The 18,920-nt window shown below is 54.5% G+C and overlaps 4 protein-coding genes and 1 pseudogene across 5 annotated transcripts; 3 read left to right on the forward strand and 2 right to left on the reverse strand.

Annotated features, from left to right (window-relative positions):
• Positions 1-115: 115 nt before the first annotated feature.
• Positions 116-859, reverse strand: GCG54_00013834 (annotated as a pseudogene). Its single transcript has 3 exons — positions 812-859; positions 456-696; positions 116-353 (listed from the first exon to the last, which is right to left on the reverse strand). Coding segments are annotated over exons 1-3 (527 nt in total).
• A 1,014-nt stretch (positions 860-1,873) lies between these two features.
• Positions 1,874-2,350, forward strand: GCG54_00013835 (uncharacterized protein; the record flags this gene model as incomplete). Its single annotated transcript, XM_045413681.1, has 2 exons — positions 1,874-2,110; positions 2,165-2,350. 2 exons carry the CDS (start codon positions 1,874-1,876, stop codon positions 2,348-2,350), a joined length of 423 nt encoding a protein of 140 aa, XP_045269752.1.
• A 953-nt stretch (positions 2,351-3,303) lies between these two features.
• On the forward strand, positions 3,304-5,950 carry GCG54_00013836 (Gibberellin cluster GA4 desaturase; the record flags this gene model as incomplete). The annotated part of the gene is made up of 4 exons (XM_045413682.1): positions 3,304-3,584; positions 3,674-4,184; positions 4,692-5,037; positions 5,073-5,950. 4 exons carry the CDS (start codon positions 3,304-3,306, stop codon positions 5,948-5,950), a joined length of 2,016 nt encoding a protein of 671 aa, XP_045269753.1.
• A 3,311-nt stretch (positions 5,951-9,261) lies between these two features.
• On the reverse strand, positions 9,262-11,982 carry GCG54_00013837 (Cellulose synthase 1; the record flags this gene model as incomplete). The annotated part of the gene is made up of 3 exons (XM_045413683.1): positions 9,262-10,515; positions 10,631-11,335; positions 11,395-11,982. 3 exons carry the CDS (start codon positions 11,980-11,982, stop codon positions 9,262-9,264), a joined length of 2,547 nt encoding a protein of 848 aa, XP_045269754.1.
• Positions 11,983-15,438: 3,456 nt separating this feature from the next.
• GCG54_00013838 (uncharacterized protein) lies at positions 15,439-17,153 on the forward strand (the record flags this gene model as incomplete). Its single annotated transcript, XM_045413684.1, has 4 exons — positions 15,439-15,679; positions 16,128-16,183; positions 16,381-16,826; positions 16,886-17,153. The coding sequence occupies 4 exons, from the start codon at positions 15,439-15,441 to the stop codon at positions 17,151-17,153; spliced, it is 1,011 nt and encodes a 336-aa protein (XP_045269755.1).
• Between the last annotated feature and the right edge of the window lie 1,767 nt (positions 17,154-18,920).

Genomic DNA, 18,920 nt, shown 5'->3' on the forward strand with positions numbered 1-18,920 from the left:
CAGCCCATTTTCGAAGCTGGAATTTCCGTCACCTGCGGCAGGGCTTGGAGTAGTTGTAATGGAAGTTGTTGATATGGTGGATGATGCAGGTGATGAAGCAGAAGAAGAGCTCTGACTAGAAGATCCGGTTGCTAACGAGTTCGGTGTCGTTGTGGAAAGAGTAGTAGAGGTCTGACTTGAAGATGATAAGACCATCGATGAGGGCAATGAAGATAGTGTTGAAATTGTCCGTGTTTGACTTGTGGATGACGCAGACGTCGATGAGGATGAGGATGACGACAATCTGCTTGTTGACATGAAGGATTGGATGCTGGATTGACTGGATGAGGCTGCATCGCACCGACCATACTTCGCTTGGCACGAAGTAGGACGGCAATGATCAAGTGTTCTGCCACACTAATCAAGGGCCACGTCAGAAAAGGGCCATCGTGTTAAATCTTCATGGGGGGACTTACATAATTATATCGACTACAGCATTCTCCCCATATGCTTCCCAAACATGTCTGGCCCCCAAAGCTAACACCGCACCGAGAGTTTTGGGAGGCTATTTGTACGGCGGCGGAGGGCGTCGGAGAACGAGAGGAACTCGCAGATGTGCGAGTAGAACTCAGCGAGGACGTAGTGGAAATCGAAGATGAGCGCGTGGAAGTAGGGGAAGTGCGAGTAGATGAAGAGGAGATGGAGGATGAGGAAGGTCTCCCATTACAAGTTCCATATTGGAGTTGACAGCCAGTGCTGCAGTGATCATTCGTGGTTCCACTATGGTCTTGGGTCAGCGTCGAACGGGGTAGCGTAAACACATCTCGCTTACCACCATCCATACTGTGAGCAACATGAGCCAAACTTGCTGTTCAGACATGTTGTTCCATAGGGTTTCCCGCACCGAGCGTCTGTCGATATGCTCGCAGCGTCAACGATAAAAGTGAAAAGCAACACTGCCAGGATTTGGAAATGCATCGTAAGTTTGCGTTGATGGCAACTACCTCAGCGAGAGAATGTTGACCGAGTTGAATGACCACTTCCTCAACTAGAGAAATGCGAAAGATATTATATAAGATGACTACAAAGCTAGGAACCGAAGCCAACACTGGGAGCGCAAGTGGCAAAAGTGGCTTGCACAGGTGTCAATAAGACTGCCGATATTTACTGAATCGAGAAGGGCTAGACCACCTCAACGGGCTCATGATACCTTATTTCCGAGCCAAGCAAGTCATTGTCTTTCATTCCTTCTTTGATAGTTCGCTTTGTTTGGCGCATTAGCCGTGCTAAGCCCCATCGCAGAGTTCTGCTTCCCTCATCGCTTTGATTTCGACAACGTCTAGGCTTTTGCCACTTGAACGCTAGTAAGTAGCTGGGCGTTGCCTCGTGGCAAAGAGACCCAGGCGAGAATATCACAAGCCTCAACTTCTGACGCTGCAGCCTGCAGGAGACTCGCAAGTGCGATTCTGTGGTGGCAAACATCAATAGCAGTATTTAAGCTTCATTGACAGCAAGCCTTTCCGTAGTCTCGAGTACAGGGAGCGCAGATCATTGTATAAAGAAGCTAGTGGCTGCTGGAATTGCTGAACAACGTGGCGTCTAAGCTTTGACTGGTCAGCCACAACTAGTGCAGATCAGGAATCGACGAACAGCTTGTAACTAGGGTTTATTTATGCTTCCTCTCACCTTATTTCTTCATATTTCGACTTGAAGGTCCGATGGCAGCTGGTACTGGGCCCGTATCTCGCATGTGGTGATCATTGGCAAGCTCTCTTTAGACCAAAAGTTCATATATGGTCAACACCCACTGACCGTGGACTCAAATTCAAGCAATCATTCCCGATCAGAGCAAATTCCTTTCTAAGAAGTCTAAGAAGGAGTTTTCTGAAGAGCAATGGTGGTTTGCGATTTGGGACATAATCTTCCAATTGTCTTCCCAGGGATAGAACGTCTAAGCTCACTTCACCCTGATCTAGGAATGGAGACTGAGATTGCAGCTTTTCGTGAGTACCGTCGAGAGCACAAGCGGGGCATCATTGAGAACCTGCTAAATAGCGTGATTGCGGATCCATCAATATCTGAAGACAGACAGAAACAGCTGGCTCGAACGATGCTCGTTGAAGGCCTCGACGTATTATTCAGCCAATGGATCCCACGCCACTGATTAGGTAACGTGGCACCGCAGTACATCACAGCCCTTCAAACACTCGCTACGTTTCTCGGCGATAGTGCCTTATCAGCAGGCAATCTTTCCGGTAACAATTTGGCCCATCCTGGGCTGTTCACGGCATCAAATAGTGTATCAGACGCGTCCCAGCTACAATCTTCCAGCGACACATTGTCCTGTGTGGACAAGCCAGAACTTTTATAGATAGAGGTAAAATATGGCCGAATGGATGTCAAGATTTTGAACAGCCTTCCTTAAGAACCATCGGACGGATTCTCCTTGGACGCTTACGCCAGAATGCTCCGGGGAGGTGACGAGTTGGGGACTTTCTCTTTTCATATGCTAGAGATACTTCCTCCTGACATTGGGCAGGCATGATGCGGCACTTGAAAAAGCTCTAATATCAAAATCGACTTCTCGCCCTTCTCAACTCCAATTATCCTCATCATCCTCTAACAACCATTGCCTAAGTAGACTACCTCACGGCTGTATGCAATGCAAAAAGCCCCATGCTTGTTCCCAGATACCCAGCAAGAGGCAACTGGCGGCTCATCCCCGATAACTATCGCAAGTTTGTCTTGGCCAAGTGGGCGGTCAGTGTTTGAAGGCAGTGATCACCAGTAGACCATAACCAGTAGTCCATAACCTCAGGAAGACTTTTATGAATCGTATTGTTTGCGATCATGAACGAATGCTTGCTTCCGATCACGAGGACAACTCTCTCAGGTTACCCCAAGGGCACATGACGTTCTTGACATGGCTGTCGCATCGACCCCATACGATGTACACCGCCGACTACTCAACTCACGAGACCTTCGCATCTCACCAAGTGCAGTACAGTACTGGCAACCCCACGTGCGCAAAGCGACCAATCACGTTCAGCGGTAACACTTCCCATATCACGTTAATTAAAGCACAAATTGAGATCAAGCCTCTTTCGGGTAAAATTGTAGAGAACAGATTTCCGGGGTTAGACCAGTTTGAGGATTCTGACTCGCGCAGAGATAAGGACAGGAGGTTCTGGAACGTGATGAAGGAACACGTACCCGTCTTCGAATTACGCACTTGTTCCCTCCTCTTCGTTCTAACAAAGTTCATGAAGCGCAAATCACGGACCTGGAGTAAATCGATCGCCAACCGTCGGCAATAGTAGCAGCATGACTACCCACGCATCAACAACAGTGGATATTCCCTATGTCAAACGGAACGATGACGGCAACATCCCAAATCATGCGCAGATGTTTTCTCACGATGCCGAGTTTCTCGATGTTCAGCCAGCGGAGGTTTCCAATGCCCGGACGACCGATCGAGAGTTTTCAATATCAAGCAACGGATTCCAATACGCGCGACTGAATGAACCGCCTCAAATCGACTACTTGGACGAGGATCAAGTCAGGAAATTGTACTTTCCGGAGCTTGAGAGGCTGCTGAAGAAAGAGTATGCTATTAATGTTTCCTCACGGCCAGACACGATGCTACCTTAGCTTATGATGTGTTGATGCTGACGAATTTGACTTCATATGGCAGGCTTGGCGCTTCTGAAGTAAAAGCATTTCATCACGTGGTGCGCAACGTGACCTACAAGGACGGAATGGTATACACCCGAAAGCACCGCTGTCCAGCCCGGAGACCTCACGTCGACGTCACCGACAAGTTCGCGCCGATCTTGATGAGTTGGGACTGCCCAGATATGCATGCGGATGTGCATGCCAATAGGAAGCACTGGCAAATGGTCAACGCGTGGCGGCCGCTGAAGACGGTGCGCAAGAACCCCGTAACCGTCGCCGACACCGCTTCGATGGCGTGGGAGGATTACTTGACCGTTCCTCAGCCAGAGGTTGGGCCTGGTGTTGAGGGATTCTGGCTGCAAAGACCGCAGGATGCGGATCGGAAACACGATTGGTGGTACATGGCGGACCAAACGCCCGAAGAGGTGTTGCTCTTCCTGCAACACGATTCTGAGGGGGCTCAAGTGGTTGCTCATACATCGTTTACGCAGCCAGGACCGGTTCCGAAAGAGCCCAGAGAGAGTATTGAAGTTAGATTGTTTGTTGTTTACTAATGATAATTGAAGGAGATCACATCACACCCGGCAATGAGGGTTTGTTGCTCACCATTTGTCATCTGTTTTGATTGTATGGATTTAACCATGACAAACTCTTTGAGAACATTGGGTTTCGTGGATGGCTCTCCTTTGCGGGATCAGCTTTGTCGTTTGGGTCTGTCAAATGATTATCGATTGCTACAATGTGATGAAAGAGTTTCAAAGCTAGTCCTGTTGGGGTTACTGACTTAGGCATGGGCATGAGATTTGCCCTGCCGGCCACTCTGTGGCATGTTTTGAGCGCCATTCATGTCCTGAACTGGAAGTCATCTTTCTTCAAGAAGTCCGGCAACCGTGAACAGGACATCTCAAAGATGTAATCTTTGACCAAGACTTGTGGAATAAGATCCAAGATGGTAGACTCTCCTCGAAAGGCATAGAGGCGGTCTTTGTACCTTATGACAAGAATCAATCAGAGCCGGCTGCCTAAGTCTTACAGAGACCCGCGCCTTTTTAAGGCGACAAATTTCGGCAATCTTGAACTTCAACTTCTACTTTGATCGCCGTATCGACGAAGCTTACGGAAAGCAACATACTCGAGTTGTTAAGCGAAAACGACTCATTGCATGTACCCAACATACCATGGGCCCAGTGTCGCGGTTTCCCCAGCTTTGGGAAGACCTGCTCTCGCCGTCTCCCGCGGCTCCTGCGTCCCGGTTGGATCAGCTTTGGGAAGAGTCCCTCTGGCCCGAGTACACAATCCGCAGGATCGCGCGTGCAACAAACAACACACCAGAGCCGTTTAGATGTGTCTTTCTGGCGTCAGTGTCCCTTCAGAAATCTGTGAGTATGTAGCTGACAGGTGTACCAGCGAGGTAACAGACTACATCGATCCCGCGGAGGAAGAAAGACGGCGGCGAGTCCAGAACGCCATCATCCGGGCGCGGGGAAAAGCAGAGCTGGAATCCCGCATCAACCAGTTGCAGATCCGCTGGAACCGCAACTCGCCCCTCTTCTGTATGCCCAAAGAGGTCAGGGACATGATATACGACTTCCTTTTACTGGACACGCCCCGACAAGAGTTCATCAGCCTGGAAGTCAACAACACACGACATTCGCGTGGGATACGCAGACTTCGGCACCTGCTTCAAGTCTGCCATGATTTCAGGGACGAGCTTCTGAGCCGCTTTCTCGGTCTGAATATCGTCAGAATGTCGCTGCATGCTTCAGACTTCTCCGCCAGCTTCCCCCACATCCGCAGAGCGACGAAGCCCGTCGCTCCAAGACCCATATTTATGGCTTTCCTGGGACGAGTCAAGCGCTTCTCGTTGCACCACGAGGGAGGCGGCATGCCGTTTTGGAAGGACACGACTGTGAAAGCGGGCCTGTTGCTGGCTCAGTCGATGCCTCAACTCCACGAGTTGACAATCTACCCGACAGAGGAGACGACGCACCTCGATGGAGAATTTGCGTTGTTTGTACTGCATGTTTTGACGAGCCCAAGTCTCAATAAGCTCATCTTCTTTGATACGTTTGACGTTGTCGAAGAGGGTGACTTTGAGTGGGCTAAAGATACGGAGTCAACGTGTCGGATCGAGGTGGCCTGCCTGGGGTCAGACGAACCTGCCCCACGACCTGCGAGATGCAAGGGGCGCTTCTTGTTGTCTGTGCGAGAGAGATGCTTCAGCATGATGGGGATTCAATTCAAAATTCAGCCAAGTCTATCGGAGAATAACCACGTCAAATTTGTCATCGACTGAAATGTCGACGTCCTGGTCTGGCTTCACTCAGGTGGCTCGCTTGATCTTGGTGCCGATGGACTGTGGGACTATTCAAGAGTGGAAGTCATATGCCGTACACGTCTTTGGATTGGCTTCAAATGATAAACTTGATTCTTCGTTCTCACATTGTGGAAGCTGTTTCTCATCATCAACGTGTTAAACTGCCGAACTTCAGATCAAGTTGTTCAGATTAACTTGAACTGCAACTTGAGAGCTTGGATATGTAAAGTGCGATACTAAAACTAGAAGTCCTTGACGTTATCTGAGTGACGTTACGTCCAGCAGGCATTGCACGTGACTTTCTGAGTCTACTTGAACAGTCTCCCTTCCAAGTCAGTCCACAAAACCAGACTGGAATTGGTGAGCATCAACATGAAGACAACTTCCCCACGGGGTCACGTCCACAGAAACACAACACGCGTTTGGCCAAGGAAACTGCCGAGCACGCTGACAGGTCACCTTCACAGATAAGCAACGCGGCGCGAAACTCTCTCTGCGGCACAGACTGCAACGCTTCAATGCCCGCTATTACTCGTCATCCCATCCCCCCTCATCCATCCGTGTCAATATCAACAGACTCGAGCTGAACGCGGGGTTGTGGGAGCACTGAGCAGGTCTGTGTATATCACCCCCACAAACCGGGTGCGGATTGCGACATGGGCAGTCTGCGTCCCACCCTGTCGTGATTACATCATCACCAAGAGAAAGAGAGACGATCATCATCGGGTTGCAGTTGTTGCCCGGGCTGGCCGGGGTCCGCAGTCGCCCGCCCGGATCGACAGAGGGGCGCGCGACGGACGGTTCGGTTGGGTGGTGGCCCTGCCTTATCGAACGCGCGGAAGCCGTTGGAGGCGGTGGGATACCTACCCTTTGCTTTTCCCCCCAGACGCATAGAATTCGGCAACCACTTCGTCAAAGATTTCGTGTTTCTGCGAGTGGGATGGGTGGCGGGCTGAGGCTGACCGCTGATGGTCGCATCATGATGGGCACTCTACATGAAGCAGCATCTGGAGAAGAAGCAATCTCGTGTGAGAGCTTGGCCTCGAAGCGGTCCGCATGTGATCGACAATCAAGTTGGGGCCCTTATCAACGCCAGATTCGCTGCTGCCGCCGCCGTTGATCCGGGTAGCAGCAGCACGGCAGAAGAGTGGTGTTGTGTGACCGCGTGGCGCGACATAAGCTCATCTGTAAGATTACCTAAAAATAGAATCGTGTTGGTGGTGTTTTTTTCTCCTACGTCGCAACGAGTCGTAATAAAAGTCCCGAGGCCACTTGCGAGACGCAGGAAATTGGAGAAGAGAAGGAAAAACGAATGCACCGCGTACACCACGCCGTCGTCGTATGTAATCAGATCTTCAAAGACAGACAGCCTGATGGCACTGCACTGTGGCAATTGTGTGCGCAACACACGAAAGACAGGGCCAAGAGGCAACCTAGCCATCACTCGTTCTCAGTGGGAAAAAAACAGGTTCCCTGCCCCCTGACAAACCTTAACGACTCAGGGGGGCGCCGCACTTGGCGCCGTCGTTGACGAGCAACACTCAGACTACCAAAACTCAATTTGCCTTGTGGCCGCGGTTCGTCTGAAGATGCTTGGCATTCCGGTCTTGGCAGAAAATCTTGGGGCGGTCAAGAAGGAACATAGGATGGGGATCAACAGAAGAGGGAATGATGAAAGGGCACGGCTGGGCGGTCTTTTTGACACACGGGACGCGGACGTCTTGTCCTTGCGAACGGGTGCTGTCCACGAGGGAAGAGGAGCAGCCCGAATTTCAGTTAAATGACACTGACAGTATGACACTGTGTTGTTTATTTCATCCAATGTCCCAGAGTTCATGCCGCGGACGGAGCTGCGCACGGGGATGGATGGATGATGGGGGTGTGGTAGGTTGCAATGTGCGCGCAACACCCCCACCGCGGCGACGCGGCAAAGCCGAAGGCAAGGCAGGGAGAAGAAGGCGAATGGAAGGCAGCCGGCCCTCTGTCGTTATCCACCGTCCATGCCAAGGGTGATCGAGGCAGCCCCCGGGAATCCGACGTGACCCGTCCGTCACATCCTCGCTTTCTCTAGGCGGCTGCACTGCGGCGGCCGGGAGACGGCCGCGGTTGGCTGCTTTCTTGATCGCTGCGTCGTACGGTGAACACAGGCCAGTTCGACCGAAGCCCCTATCTATGAGACCCCCAGCAACCGCTGATAGCGGCGGCCGTTCAGGGCGGCGCTGCTGCTGGCAACGGTTGAGCGACCGACCGGCACATGGGAGACAAAGGAAAGCAGAGACAGAAGAGAGAGAAGAATGGTAGGCGGAAAAGAAGGAAGAGATGGCTTGCGGCACCATTGGGGCGCAGATCTCGCCGTTCCGTCAAGCCAGCCGGATCGGCGTTTTGTCCGGACGCAAATTCTCTTTTATTCGTACTTGGGATAGGTACGAACACAGGTGGCAGCTTAGCTTAGGTAGCTAGGGGCGTATCTGCAAAACGAGGAACACGGATGAATTGCGAGGCGCGAACGTTTTAGCACACATGTTCGAGCGGACGAACGAACTGATGCCGGTGACGAGTGGGATACAGGCAGCTGTTGCTGCTAGTGACACCTTGTCTTGGACCCAGCCTCCCGCAAGCCACGACCGACAGGCAACTGCACCAGAAAATGGCACCGGTCGCAGAATCTATTTCGACGCACTTGAAACCATTGAGGAAGCCAGTAATAATGAGGAGCATTTCTCGGGGGAACGACGCGATGGATAAGGCCATCGAAACTATTGAACCGACTTTGCCAAGAACTTTCTAAAGCGGTCACATTCTTTGGGTGTTACGAAGAGTGATCGCTGATTTCTGAGACAAGACCATTTTATGAAGTTTTTATGAGTTATATTCTCTGTTTTGAACAAAAAGATATTTATGAATGATGATGTTCGTCCTCTCTCTCATCCCTTCCAGCAGGGTGTGTTGGAAGACCCTCATCAGCGCCACCCGTTCCGCCCCATTGGTTTGCGTAAATTCTATACTGATCTATGTGCAGTAGTTTACAGGCATTACATTATCGTGACAGTCATCCTGTGGTTTTGTACGTTGTGTATGCCGCATTGTTGTGTGTGATGTGTGCGTTTGTGCATGCTTTGTGTAAATGCGTCATTTGTAGCCCGCCCCTCTCCCAAATTCCCGGTTCGGAGCAACATTCGCTGCCTGCGCCCATTTGTGTAACTGATAAAACAAAAATGCGTATGTGTGTGTTGAGAAAAAGAATTGCAACCGGTAAATTTTCCGCGGCAGTAACGAAGGAAGAATCCAATCTAGAAGAAGAAAGAGCAGACGAAGATGAGGATGGTGTACGCCGTCGTGATGGTCAGCTCGGTCTCGAACCAGGCCGCCTGGCCGCCGAAGGCGATCTTCTTGCTGCCGGGCGACGGGTGCGCGACGAAGGTCTTGGGGTCGCGATCGAGCAGGGCCTCGCGGTCGGGCATGTTGGGCGGGTCGATGGCGTAGGCGATGGGCGTCCACAGGGAGCTGCAGATGAAGATGAAGGTCAGGGGCGGCCAGAAGGCGTGGGTGATGAGGCTGATGAGCAGGTCGCGCAGGTCGCTGTTGAGGTAGAAGGACTTGTACGAGGTGAGGACGACGCCGACGAGGGTGAGGTAGACGAAGGACAGGTGGAAGATGGCCATGTAGTTGATGAGGACGCCCCAGAGGCGGCGGAACATGTTCTTGCGGGTCTTGGGGTCGCGCTCGTTGAGGGCGGAGCCGAGGGAGCCGGTGGGCTTGAAGGCCTGGGTCTGGCCGCCGAGCCAGGTGGGCAGGATGAAGGAGCGGATGATGCAGAGGGCGATGTAGGGCGACATCCAGAGCTGGTAGCGGGAGCCGCGCTGGCCGGTGTGGTAGCCTGCCGGGATGAAGAGGGCGAACTCGCAGAGGCGGTTGGACACGGTGGCGGCGAAACAGGCGCGGATGAGCCAGCGGAGCTGCTCGTAGTTGGCGTAGGCGACGAGGGGCTTGCCCATGACCAGGATGATGGGGATGGCGAACATGGAGATGGTCAGGAGGATGGTGTACAAGCTGAGCGTCGCGTACAGGAAGCCGGAGAAGCGCTGGGCGGCCGTCATGTTCTTGACCTTGTCGCCCCACAGGCAGAAGTTGAGCTTGAACGAGGTGTCGACGGTTCCGATGGCCCAGCGGGTGCGCTGCTTGAGATGGCCGCCATAGTCCTCGGGGACGGTGCCGAACTGGAGGGGCTCGTGGATGTAGGCCGTCTTCCAGCCCTTGCCAAGCATCAGAGTCGAAGTCGCGACGTCCTCGGCCAGGGAGCCGAGGGGGAAGTTGCCAATCTCATCGAGGGCCTCGCGGCGGACGACGTAGCCGGAACCGGTGCACCAGGCGACGCCGAGGGCGTCCTTGACGGGCTCGATGACGTGAACGAAGAAGTCCAAACTCTGGGCCAGCGGGTCGGAGGGCGGGGTGTTGTAGAAGAGCTGCGGGGGACAGGCGAGAGCCACCTTCGGGTCGATGAGCATGTGAGGCAGAATGGCACGGAGCCAGTCGCGCTCGGGGATCTGCAGGCACGGAGTTTATTAGTTGGGGTGAACGTGGGTAGAAACATGAAAAAGCTTATTGCACGGATGAGGGGTGATGAGAGTGAGAGTGAGCTGAGATCAGATGAACACGTACCATGTCGGCGTCGAGAGCAGCCATGAACTGGCCGGCACCTCCGGGCATGGTGTGGACATAGTCGAGAGCATGGTTGAGGTTACCGGCCTTAAAGTGGTGAGGAACTCCGGGATACTTCGGGCGGGCGAGGTAGAAGACGTTCGGGTAGGTCATGGCCAAGGCGGCGATGCCGGCCTCCAGACCGGCCGACTTGCCGTCGTCGCACACGATGACACGGAACCGGTCGCGGGGGTAGTCAATGTCGCAGGCGGCGCGGACGGTGTCGAGGACCAGGTCGTCCTCCTCGCCGCAGCATGTCACCAAGGCGTCGACCGTGGGGACCTCGTCGCCCATGAGGCGGAGCTTGGGGCGGTGGCGCTTCTTCATCGACCACATGGTCCAGATGTTGTGCATGAGCGAGGGGATGGCGACGGCGATCTCGACGGCGATGAAGACCCAGGCCTGCGAGTAGATTTCCTTGGCGATCTGCTGCGCGGAGATGACGCAGTAGATGCGCAGGGCGAGGTAGGCGAGGTACATGGCAGTAGCGAAGAGGATCAGGAAGGGGACCAGCTTGAAGAGCTTGCGCTTCCAGCCGCCCCAGATCTCGGAGTCATCGCGCTTGTGAAGTCTCGCGATCTGGTCGCTGCCCTCCACCCATTCCTTGTTGAGCACCGGAGACGCCTGTCCAGGAAGCAGAGTCTGCAGACTCTGGTGGCTCTGGTTCTGTTCACAATGTCAGCCGGCACCATTATCGTAATCCACAATTCTCATTATTCTCATACCATTGGGCTGTTCGGCGCAGAATCAGTTGACCACGGATGCCTCGGGGCGGGCAGGTAGTCGAACGGCGTCTGCTGGCCGCTCTTCAGCGTGGGCGTGGCCGCTCGAGAATCGACGGGAGTGTCCATACCCGAGATGGAGGGCCCGATGGACGGTGCGCCCGACATGCCGATGGAGTGACGGTTTGCCCAGCCTGGAGGACCGTACTCGTCGCCGCCTGCGATGGCAGGAGGTTGCGCGAACTGCGGCGGCGGCGTCTGGAACTGCTGCTGCTGGGGCTGCGTCGACGGGGCGTTGCTCGTGAGGGCGCGGGCAAAGGGGAAGTCGGGCTGGGACTCGTTGAGAGTGCTGGCGTAGGAGCCTCCGTACGGGTTCTGGTTGTACTCCTGGTACTGGTTCTGGCTGTACTGATCCTGGTGGTACTGGTCCTGGTGGTACTGCTGGTTCTGGTTCGGAAAGGAGGCGTTGTTCTGCTGGTACGGTTGTTGATATTGTTGCTGGTGAGGGTGGTGATGGCCTTGAAGAACATCGATTTCCACCATTTCCCCCTCGTCATGCCCCTGCTGCTGTCCTCCTTGTCCCCTCATCATGATTGCGGTGTTGCCCAACCGACGGCTGGAATGAACGAGTGAATAGTGTCTCTAAGGGCGGAAACGTTTGTGCGGTGCGTGCCTTGTTGGTATGGCGGGCGCGTTTTGTGTGTGAACCGGGAGCGTGTGTAAGAGGCTGATCCAGGTGTAAAACAAGGCAAAGCGATTGTGGTTGTCTCCCCGCGCGCGTCTCTCGCTCTCCCTTTCTCTTCTCCTGCCGAGCCTTTGGAAGGTTTGGATGCGTGTTAAACGAGCGTGGTGTATGTGTCTAAAAGAGACACAAGAAGAATTAAGAGGGAAGAAGAAGATGGGGACCCGCTAGCAGAAGAGCATCGGTTGGACTAGTATGTCATCGAACACGAGCTGGAGCTAGTGCAGGGAGGGTTGCAGGTTGCAGAAGAGAGTACTGACTCTCGAGCTTGCTTTCCCAAGAAGCCTTGACAGGAGGAAGTGCCGTCTGGGTCTCTGGGGGGAAGAGAGAGAAGGAGTACAAGAAAAGGACCTCGAGGAGCAAGCAGCACAGGCTTGGAGATTTGACGGGAAGGGGACGTCTGGGGGAAAGAGGGCAAGTCCGGGCTACGACAAGCAAGACATTTGGGCCAGGAGGCTTTTGGGGGACCTGCGGACCTGCATCGAGGCAAGTCTCTATGGGGGGGACATGACTTGACGGGAACCCACTCGGACTCCGCTAAGCCTCACTGCCATGATTACGATCCGACCAGAAGGCCTGACGTGATTAAAATTGGGAGGTCCAGGTTGGGGCCGGGTTAATGGAGCCCACATCGTCGGCTTGCCCAGTCCTGGCGCGAGGATGTGTATCTGCTGGACCCATATCACATTCACAGTTTTTTTTTGTCGCCTGCGCCTGGAAGCTACCTCATGGTCTGTGCAACCTGGCTGGTGTTGTGACCGATGTCTGTCTATCTGTCTGCCTGCCTGTGCCTGTGTCTGTGTCGGAGTTGGCGGCTGCTGGCCGTCATACAGATGCTCTCTCGAGTATGAGGGGGGTGGCAGAGCGAGACAAGACGCTGTGATAGTCCCGAGAGAGGAGAGACTGGCGAGAGACTAACACACATGGGCACATATCACACAGAGAGAAGAGGCCAAGCGCTTGCCTGCTTGCCAACTTTGCTTGTTGACTTACTCGAGGGGTGTGTGGTTGTGGATGGACAGGGGGGTGCAGATGGGCGCGCGGGCGCCAGGGGAGCCGGTTAGCTTGTCTTGCCAGGCAAGCCACCAAGCCATGGCAAGCCCCGATGCCTGGTTGGTTTGGCCGCCGTTGGTTTGAATTGTTTTTTGGCCTGGCATTGTCTGTGTTTTCCTCTCATTCGCCGTTTCCCAATCGCCCGCTCGCAAATGCGTCCTAAAGGATTGGATGTTTCGGTCAATTGATGAACATCCAACCAGGGGCTGACGAACCCCACCAAGGCGTTGGATTGGGGCAAGGAAAATGGAAATGGGAAGCAAAATAAAGGGGAGAAGAAAATAACACTGGAAAAAATTCAATCAGAGTTGTCAGTACCGGGCGGGCGGCGGCAGCGGAGGGCGATTCAAGCACTGTCCTTGGTGGCCCCCTTTCGCGCCTGCGAGGGCGCCCTCACCACGCCTCCTCAGCTGTGCTTGGCCAACCCTTTTTCCCACAGTGTGCTTTTCTTTTTCGAGGAGAACGAGGACCCGTTTTGCAAAGTGGACTTCGCAAAGCCGGGAACGATGCGCTCGCCAATGACGAGCTCCCGGGAGGATCCCGGGACCCTGTTCCAAGGTCCGCCGATGGCAGCAGCGCAGTCCGGACCACATCCACTTCCAGGGCCGTTATCTTCACTTTATCCCTGCTTTTTTTCTCGTGTTCTAGAAATGCGGGTACCCGTACAGCAGCAGCGCAAACCAGGATTTGGGGTGTCATGGTTGGGTGGGATGGGCGGCCGAAGGGTCGTCACCACACCATCCACCAGTTACCACCACCAACCACGGCGAACCACCATGAGTCCCAGGAGAGAGAAGGGCACCGGCACATTGACGCGCTAGTCCAGGGGCCGGTCCGATTTAGAAGCAGGAGGACCTGCAATCGTCGATTTTATTGATCTCAGATGCCCGGACTTGCTGGCAGCCTGGGACACGCCGGCGCTGGGCTGGGCTGTAGCCTGTAGGACATGGAATTTGTGATTTGGGGATTGCGGGAGAAGACGACGGACGGCAGGAAGAAGCATGGATCCAGTCAGGATCAAGACGCAATTCTGACTTGCCCCAGGAACCGGTCCTTTCGTTTCGTTTTTCGCCCACCGCATCGGCTCGGGTTGTTTGGGATTCAGAGGCGGCAGAGATTTGGGGATGATTCTGTTGTCGAGACTCTCGGTCAAACCAAATCATGGTACACATAGTTCATACACAAAGTAGCCGTCATTAAACGCCTGCCAAGACCGACTGATCTTATTCATGCTGCAGTCCTGCACAGAAGAGGAATTACGAGAGGACCAACACACAGGCAGGAAGGAAGAAAGAAAAAATAAGACGTTGCCCGCCGGGGTGGCGTGCTGCGCCGCTGTTGAGAAATAGGGGTGGGAGGCATCATCTCATTCTCCTGCTTTTCTTGCACGCTGCGTTGCCCGACTTGTGAGTGATGCTGGCGCTCTTTTCCCTCTTTTCCTCTCTTCTGCTCTTTACTCTGCCACCCTTACCCATTCTCGACCTGGTCCGCCGCACCTCGCCGCATCGCCTCACCTGTTCAGGCCTTACGTTCGGATTACTATTGACCAGTCCTCCTCGACCGGTTCACAGGCTTGGCCAACGGCGATGCCTTTCTTCGGATAGTCCACCCACACCCACGCCCCCCTTCACCCTCACGCCCCTCCCTCCCTTACCCCCCATTCCTGTCCCTCCACCCCTTTTCCCCCTGTCGTACCGAACCGGCCCTGCGCGAGTCGAGTCGAGTCCGCTCCGCGATCCCTAACATACCCTTCCTTAACCTGACCTGACCTTGCCTTGCTCTGCACCACCTGGCCTGGGTTCAGCACGCACGCACGCACACACATTTGACGCCTTGCTCCTTGGGAACGGACGAACCTCGTCGACCTTACCTTGGCCTGACGCCCGCCTTGCCCTTAGGTAACCAACGTCTAACCCTCCATACCCGAAGAAGAACGCGACGACCGCCGTCACCGTCACCGACGACCACTCTCGCTTCACTCTGCATGTGCCGACGGTGCTGCTGCTGCTGCTGCGAATAGAAGTAGACGAATTCGTTCGGATTTCCGCCTGCGCGAGGCCCTGCATACACACCAATATTCCTCGCCATCTTTTCGGACGACACCAGCACGCTGCATAGCTGAGGATTGAGAGTACAGACGAAGACAGTGAGAGAGAGACCAGCTCGAACAGCAGCAGAGGCTCCGGGAAAGGCTCAAGTTACACTCGTTTTTTTCCTTTCATTTCTTACTACACTCGTTTTCTGCTCTCGCCATGGGCTTTCTGGGCTTCCGCTGGCTCGTCAACTTTGGCCTGCTGGCCCTCCCTATCGGAGTGACACTCGGTATCTTGCTCGGTCTCGATGCCTCAAGGCAAGCATCCGGAGGGGCTCCTCTATTCACGGGAGATCCCACCACGCCTGGCAGCACGCCCAACAACAATGGCATCACGGCGATGGTATCTTGCGACAAGGCAATGGGTCTTCACCCGTTGTCCAAGGGCCAGGAGTACACACGTAAGTTTACACCCATTTTCTCATGTCCAGCCCGGGAACATCTTCATGATGTGCGTCGCATACGCCTCATATTCCACGGTCCCTTCGGATGACCTGCTCGACATGAGCGGCACGGACCGAAACACACGATGCACAGTCGAGCCTCATTCCCACCGGCATGCTGTCATCTGAACTTTCGCAGCCGTCCCTCATGCTCGACGGCAACACGGGCTCCCGTGTTTTGTTTGCTCCTTCGCCCAGCGAATCCGGAGCGGGTTTCCTGTGTCATGCTCACACTCTTCTGCAATAGCAAAAGAGACTGTTTTGACTTTTGCTCCCTTGATTTCGAAACCTGTCTGGGTGCTGCCAACCTTGCTGCCGCCGCGCCCGCTGTCAAGTTGGCCAGACATGTGCTCAAATTATCTTCATTTCATCATGACAATTCGCTGACGATTTATGTTTTACGCAGTGAACCCCAACCAGTGGGGTTGGACAGAGGGTACAGATGGCGCTTTGTGCATGAATGTACGTCTTCAAGAACCCCTCCATCCCCCCCAAATCCTTCTCCGGTTGTCGCACCTTGGCCGATTGGCGGGGTCATGATGTCGTCAAGGTGTAACTCTGCTTTGCGCCTCAACGCCTTACCCGGCTTGACGCCCATCATGATGTCGTCGCCGGCGACCACCAACACAGGCCATCGCAGCTAACCCGGCCACCCCCAGGTCACGACTTTCAACAACCAAACCTATGCAACCGACTTCTCGGCGCCCGAGTTCTGGGTCACCTGGCGCTACCCCCGCGGCCCCGAGACGCAGCCCGTCCACGCTTTCCCCAACATCAAGGTCGACGGCACCGTCCTCCCGCTCGAGATCTCCAAGATCTCCAAGATCGCGGTCGACGTCGAGTGGTCGTACGCGGTCGGCAACTACACCACGGACGGCGACTCGGCGACGACGACGGACGAGACGGCGCTGACGGAGAACGACACCAACACCAACGTCGCCATCGATATGTTCCTGGACGACGACAAGACCTCGGCGCAGAACTCGACGCTCGCCGCGTACGAAGTGATGGTGTGGCTCGCCACGTTCGGCGCCGCGACGCAGCCCATTGGCTACAAGTCGGGCTCCGGCGCTCTTACGACCAAGGCTATCAACGGAACTACATTGTACGTGTCGCGATGCATGGAACGTCAAGAACTGATGTGGGCTAACTCGCTACCTGCAGCACCCTCTACGGCGGCCAGAACAGTCTGAAGCAGTACGTCCTGACCTGGGTCGCGCCCACGACCGAGCACTTCGTCGGCGACCTCACGGAGCTCGTCACGACCCTCACCGACCTGCCGGCCTCCGTCACCGCGCTCGCGACCGACGTCAAGTTCCCCACCAGCGCGACCTACCTCGGCTACATGGGTCTTGGCTCCGAAGCGCTGTCCGCGACCAAGGTCGTCACCTTCCGCGTGCCGACGCTGTCAATAGACATTGCATCCTCGTAAAGAGAAACGCGAAAGAAGAAGAGGTGAAGAGACCGATACCATCCAGTAATGTGTACATTTTGAGACATGGGGTATTAGGTTGCGACCTTTTTTGCTGGTCCCTCTTTCTTACGCACAAATTACACAGCGAGCATTTTTGATATCAATTCAAAGAAATCTAGACTAATGATTGGGAACCCGGAATAATGAAACATTTTTACCAGTGTATATACGTATGCATATTCTTTGCGTTCAATATTGAACGCGTCTTGTTGTTCAATCGAGGTTTTTCGGGTTAGTTAAATGGCTGTATTGGCGCATCAAGCATAAACACAAATCGAAATCGAAAATTGAGATAAAAAATCATGTGACGCGCGACCATGGCATTTGTCGCATTTCGCTTGGCGACATGAGTGTTCCACCGCACCAATTGATGATGACAATGCAGAATGCCGTACCCGGAACTCGCGGTGATTTTATCAACCTGGCACAGCATCCACTCTGACAGCTGCAAGCCGCAAGCGAAGCACAAAAAAACCAGGGCCAAGCATTCAACGCCGAGGCTCTCTCTCTCCTGTTGACAGATGTGGATTTACCTGTGCCTTGTTTTTATTCCCTGGGCGAATTACCTTGTGTATTTTCGTTTTTTCGTTCTCGGCAGCAGAAAATAAGCCGACAGGAAGTGTAAACTGCTGCAAACCCCCACTGACAAGCCTTTTTTGCTCCTCTGCCCAGAGAGACGCTCGCGCCCCCTTAACTTATCCGTACCCCCTCCCCCCAATCCAGCACCGCCGAAAGAATCCTTCAGAACCAGACGGGGAACACGTCCACTGCTGACTGCCCCCAGCTGGGGGCGTGGCCCGCGTCCAGACCGGGGTTTGACAGGCGGCCAAGCGGTCCAATGCCTGGGCAGACGCAGGTACAGACGCACGGCGAGCCAGGGGCCACCTGGCCTTTTTGACTCGGCGCCCGCGAATCTTCTTGTCACTCGAAGAGGGGCACACAGGTGGGAAAACGCCCAGCTGGCAGCTAGACGAACCAAAGAGAAATGCTGCCGGAAGAGAAGAAAGGCCTGGGCTCTGCTGGAAAAAAACATAGGTCTCCTCCTCCCCCCACACAACGACGTCAGACAGAGAGTGCTGCCCACGTTCCAGGGTCGAGCCAGGCCGCGTTGGACGCGGGCGGGTAGGAGGGTGGGAAGGGTTCAGCATCTCGGAATGAGCGGCCAGCGGGCAGCAAAAACTCTTTTTTGGTTTTCTGACAGGCCTGACTGGTGACAGCCGTTGGGAACGGCGCGCTTGCGGGCTGCAAGGTGGTGCCTGTCCTGCGCGGCAACTGACTTGCCGCGAAGCTTACGGCTTGCCAATGCGCGGGACAACCCACCACATCGGAATCTTTGTGGAAAGTCCACTTTGATTGGGGTGGAGAGAGACATCGAGAGAGTTAGTTGTGGTTGTTGTTTGTTGTTGTCTTTTTCGCCCGCTTTCCTGGGAAGAAAGGGAGAGGGGAGAAAAGGCCAAAAGCTCCGGTCGGGACAGGGGCCCAAGACAAGACAGACACCGCAATAGAGACTAGAGAAGTGTTCGTTCCCACCGGTCCATCGTCCTCGGTTTCGATTGAATCACGGCGTCATGAGGTCTCAACGCGTAACCAGACATTGTCTCGCTCACATCGGCGGGACGACATTCCAGATGTTCCACCAAACCAAACATAGATGGTGTGCCGCGGTCTCCCGTTGGAAAATGATCAACCCTAGAGCATTCCTGCGACGGGGCCCTTGTTTTTTTC

This window comes from Colletotrichum gloeosporioides (assembly GCF_011800055.1).
Source record: "Colletotrichum gloeosporioides strain Lc1 chromosome Unknown consensus_11, whole genome shotgun sequence".
Classification (NCBI taxonomy): Eukaryota; Fungi; Ascomycota; class Sordariomycetes; order Glomerellales; family Glomerellaceae; genus Colletotrichum; species Colletotrichum gloeosporioides.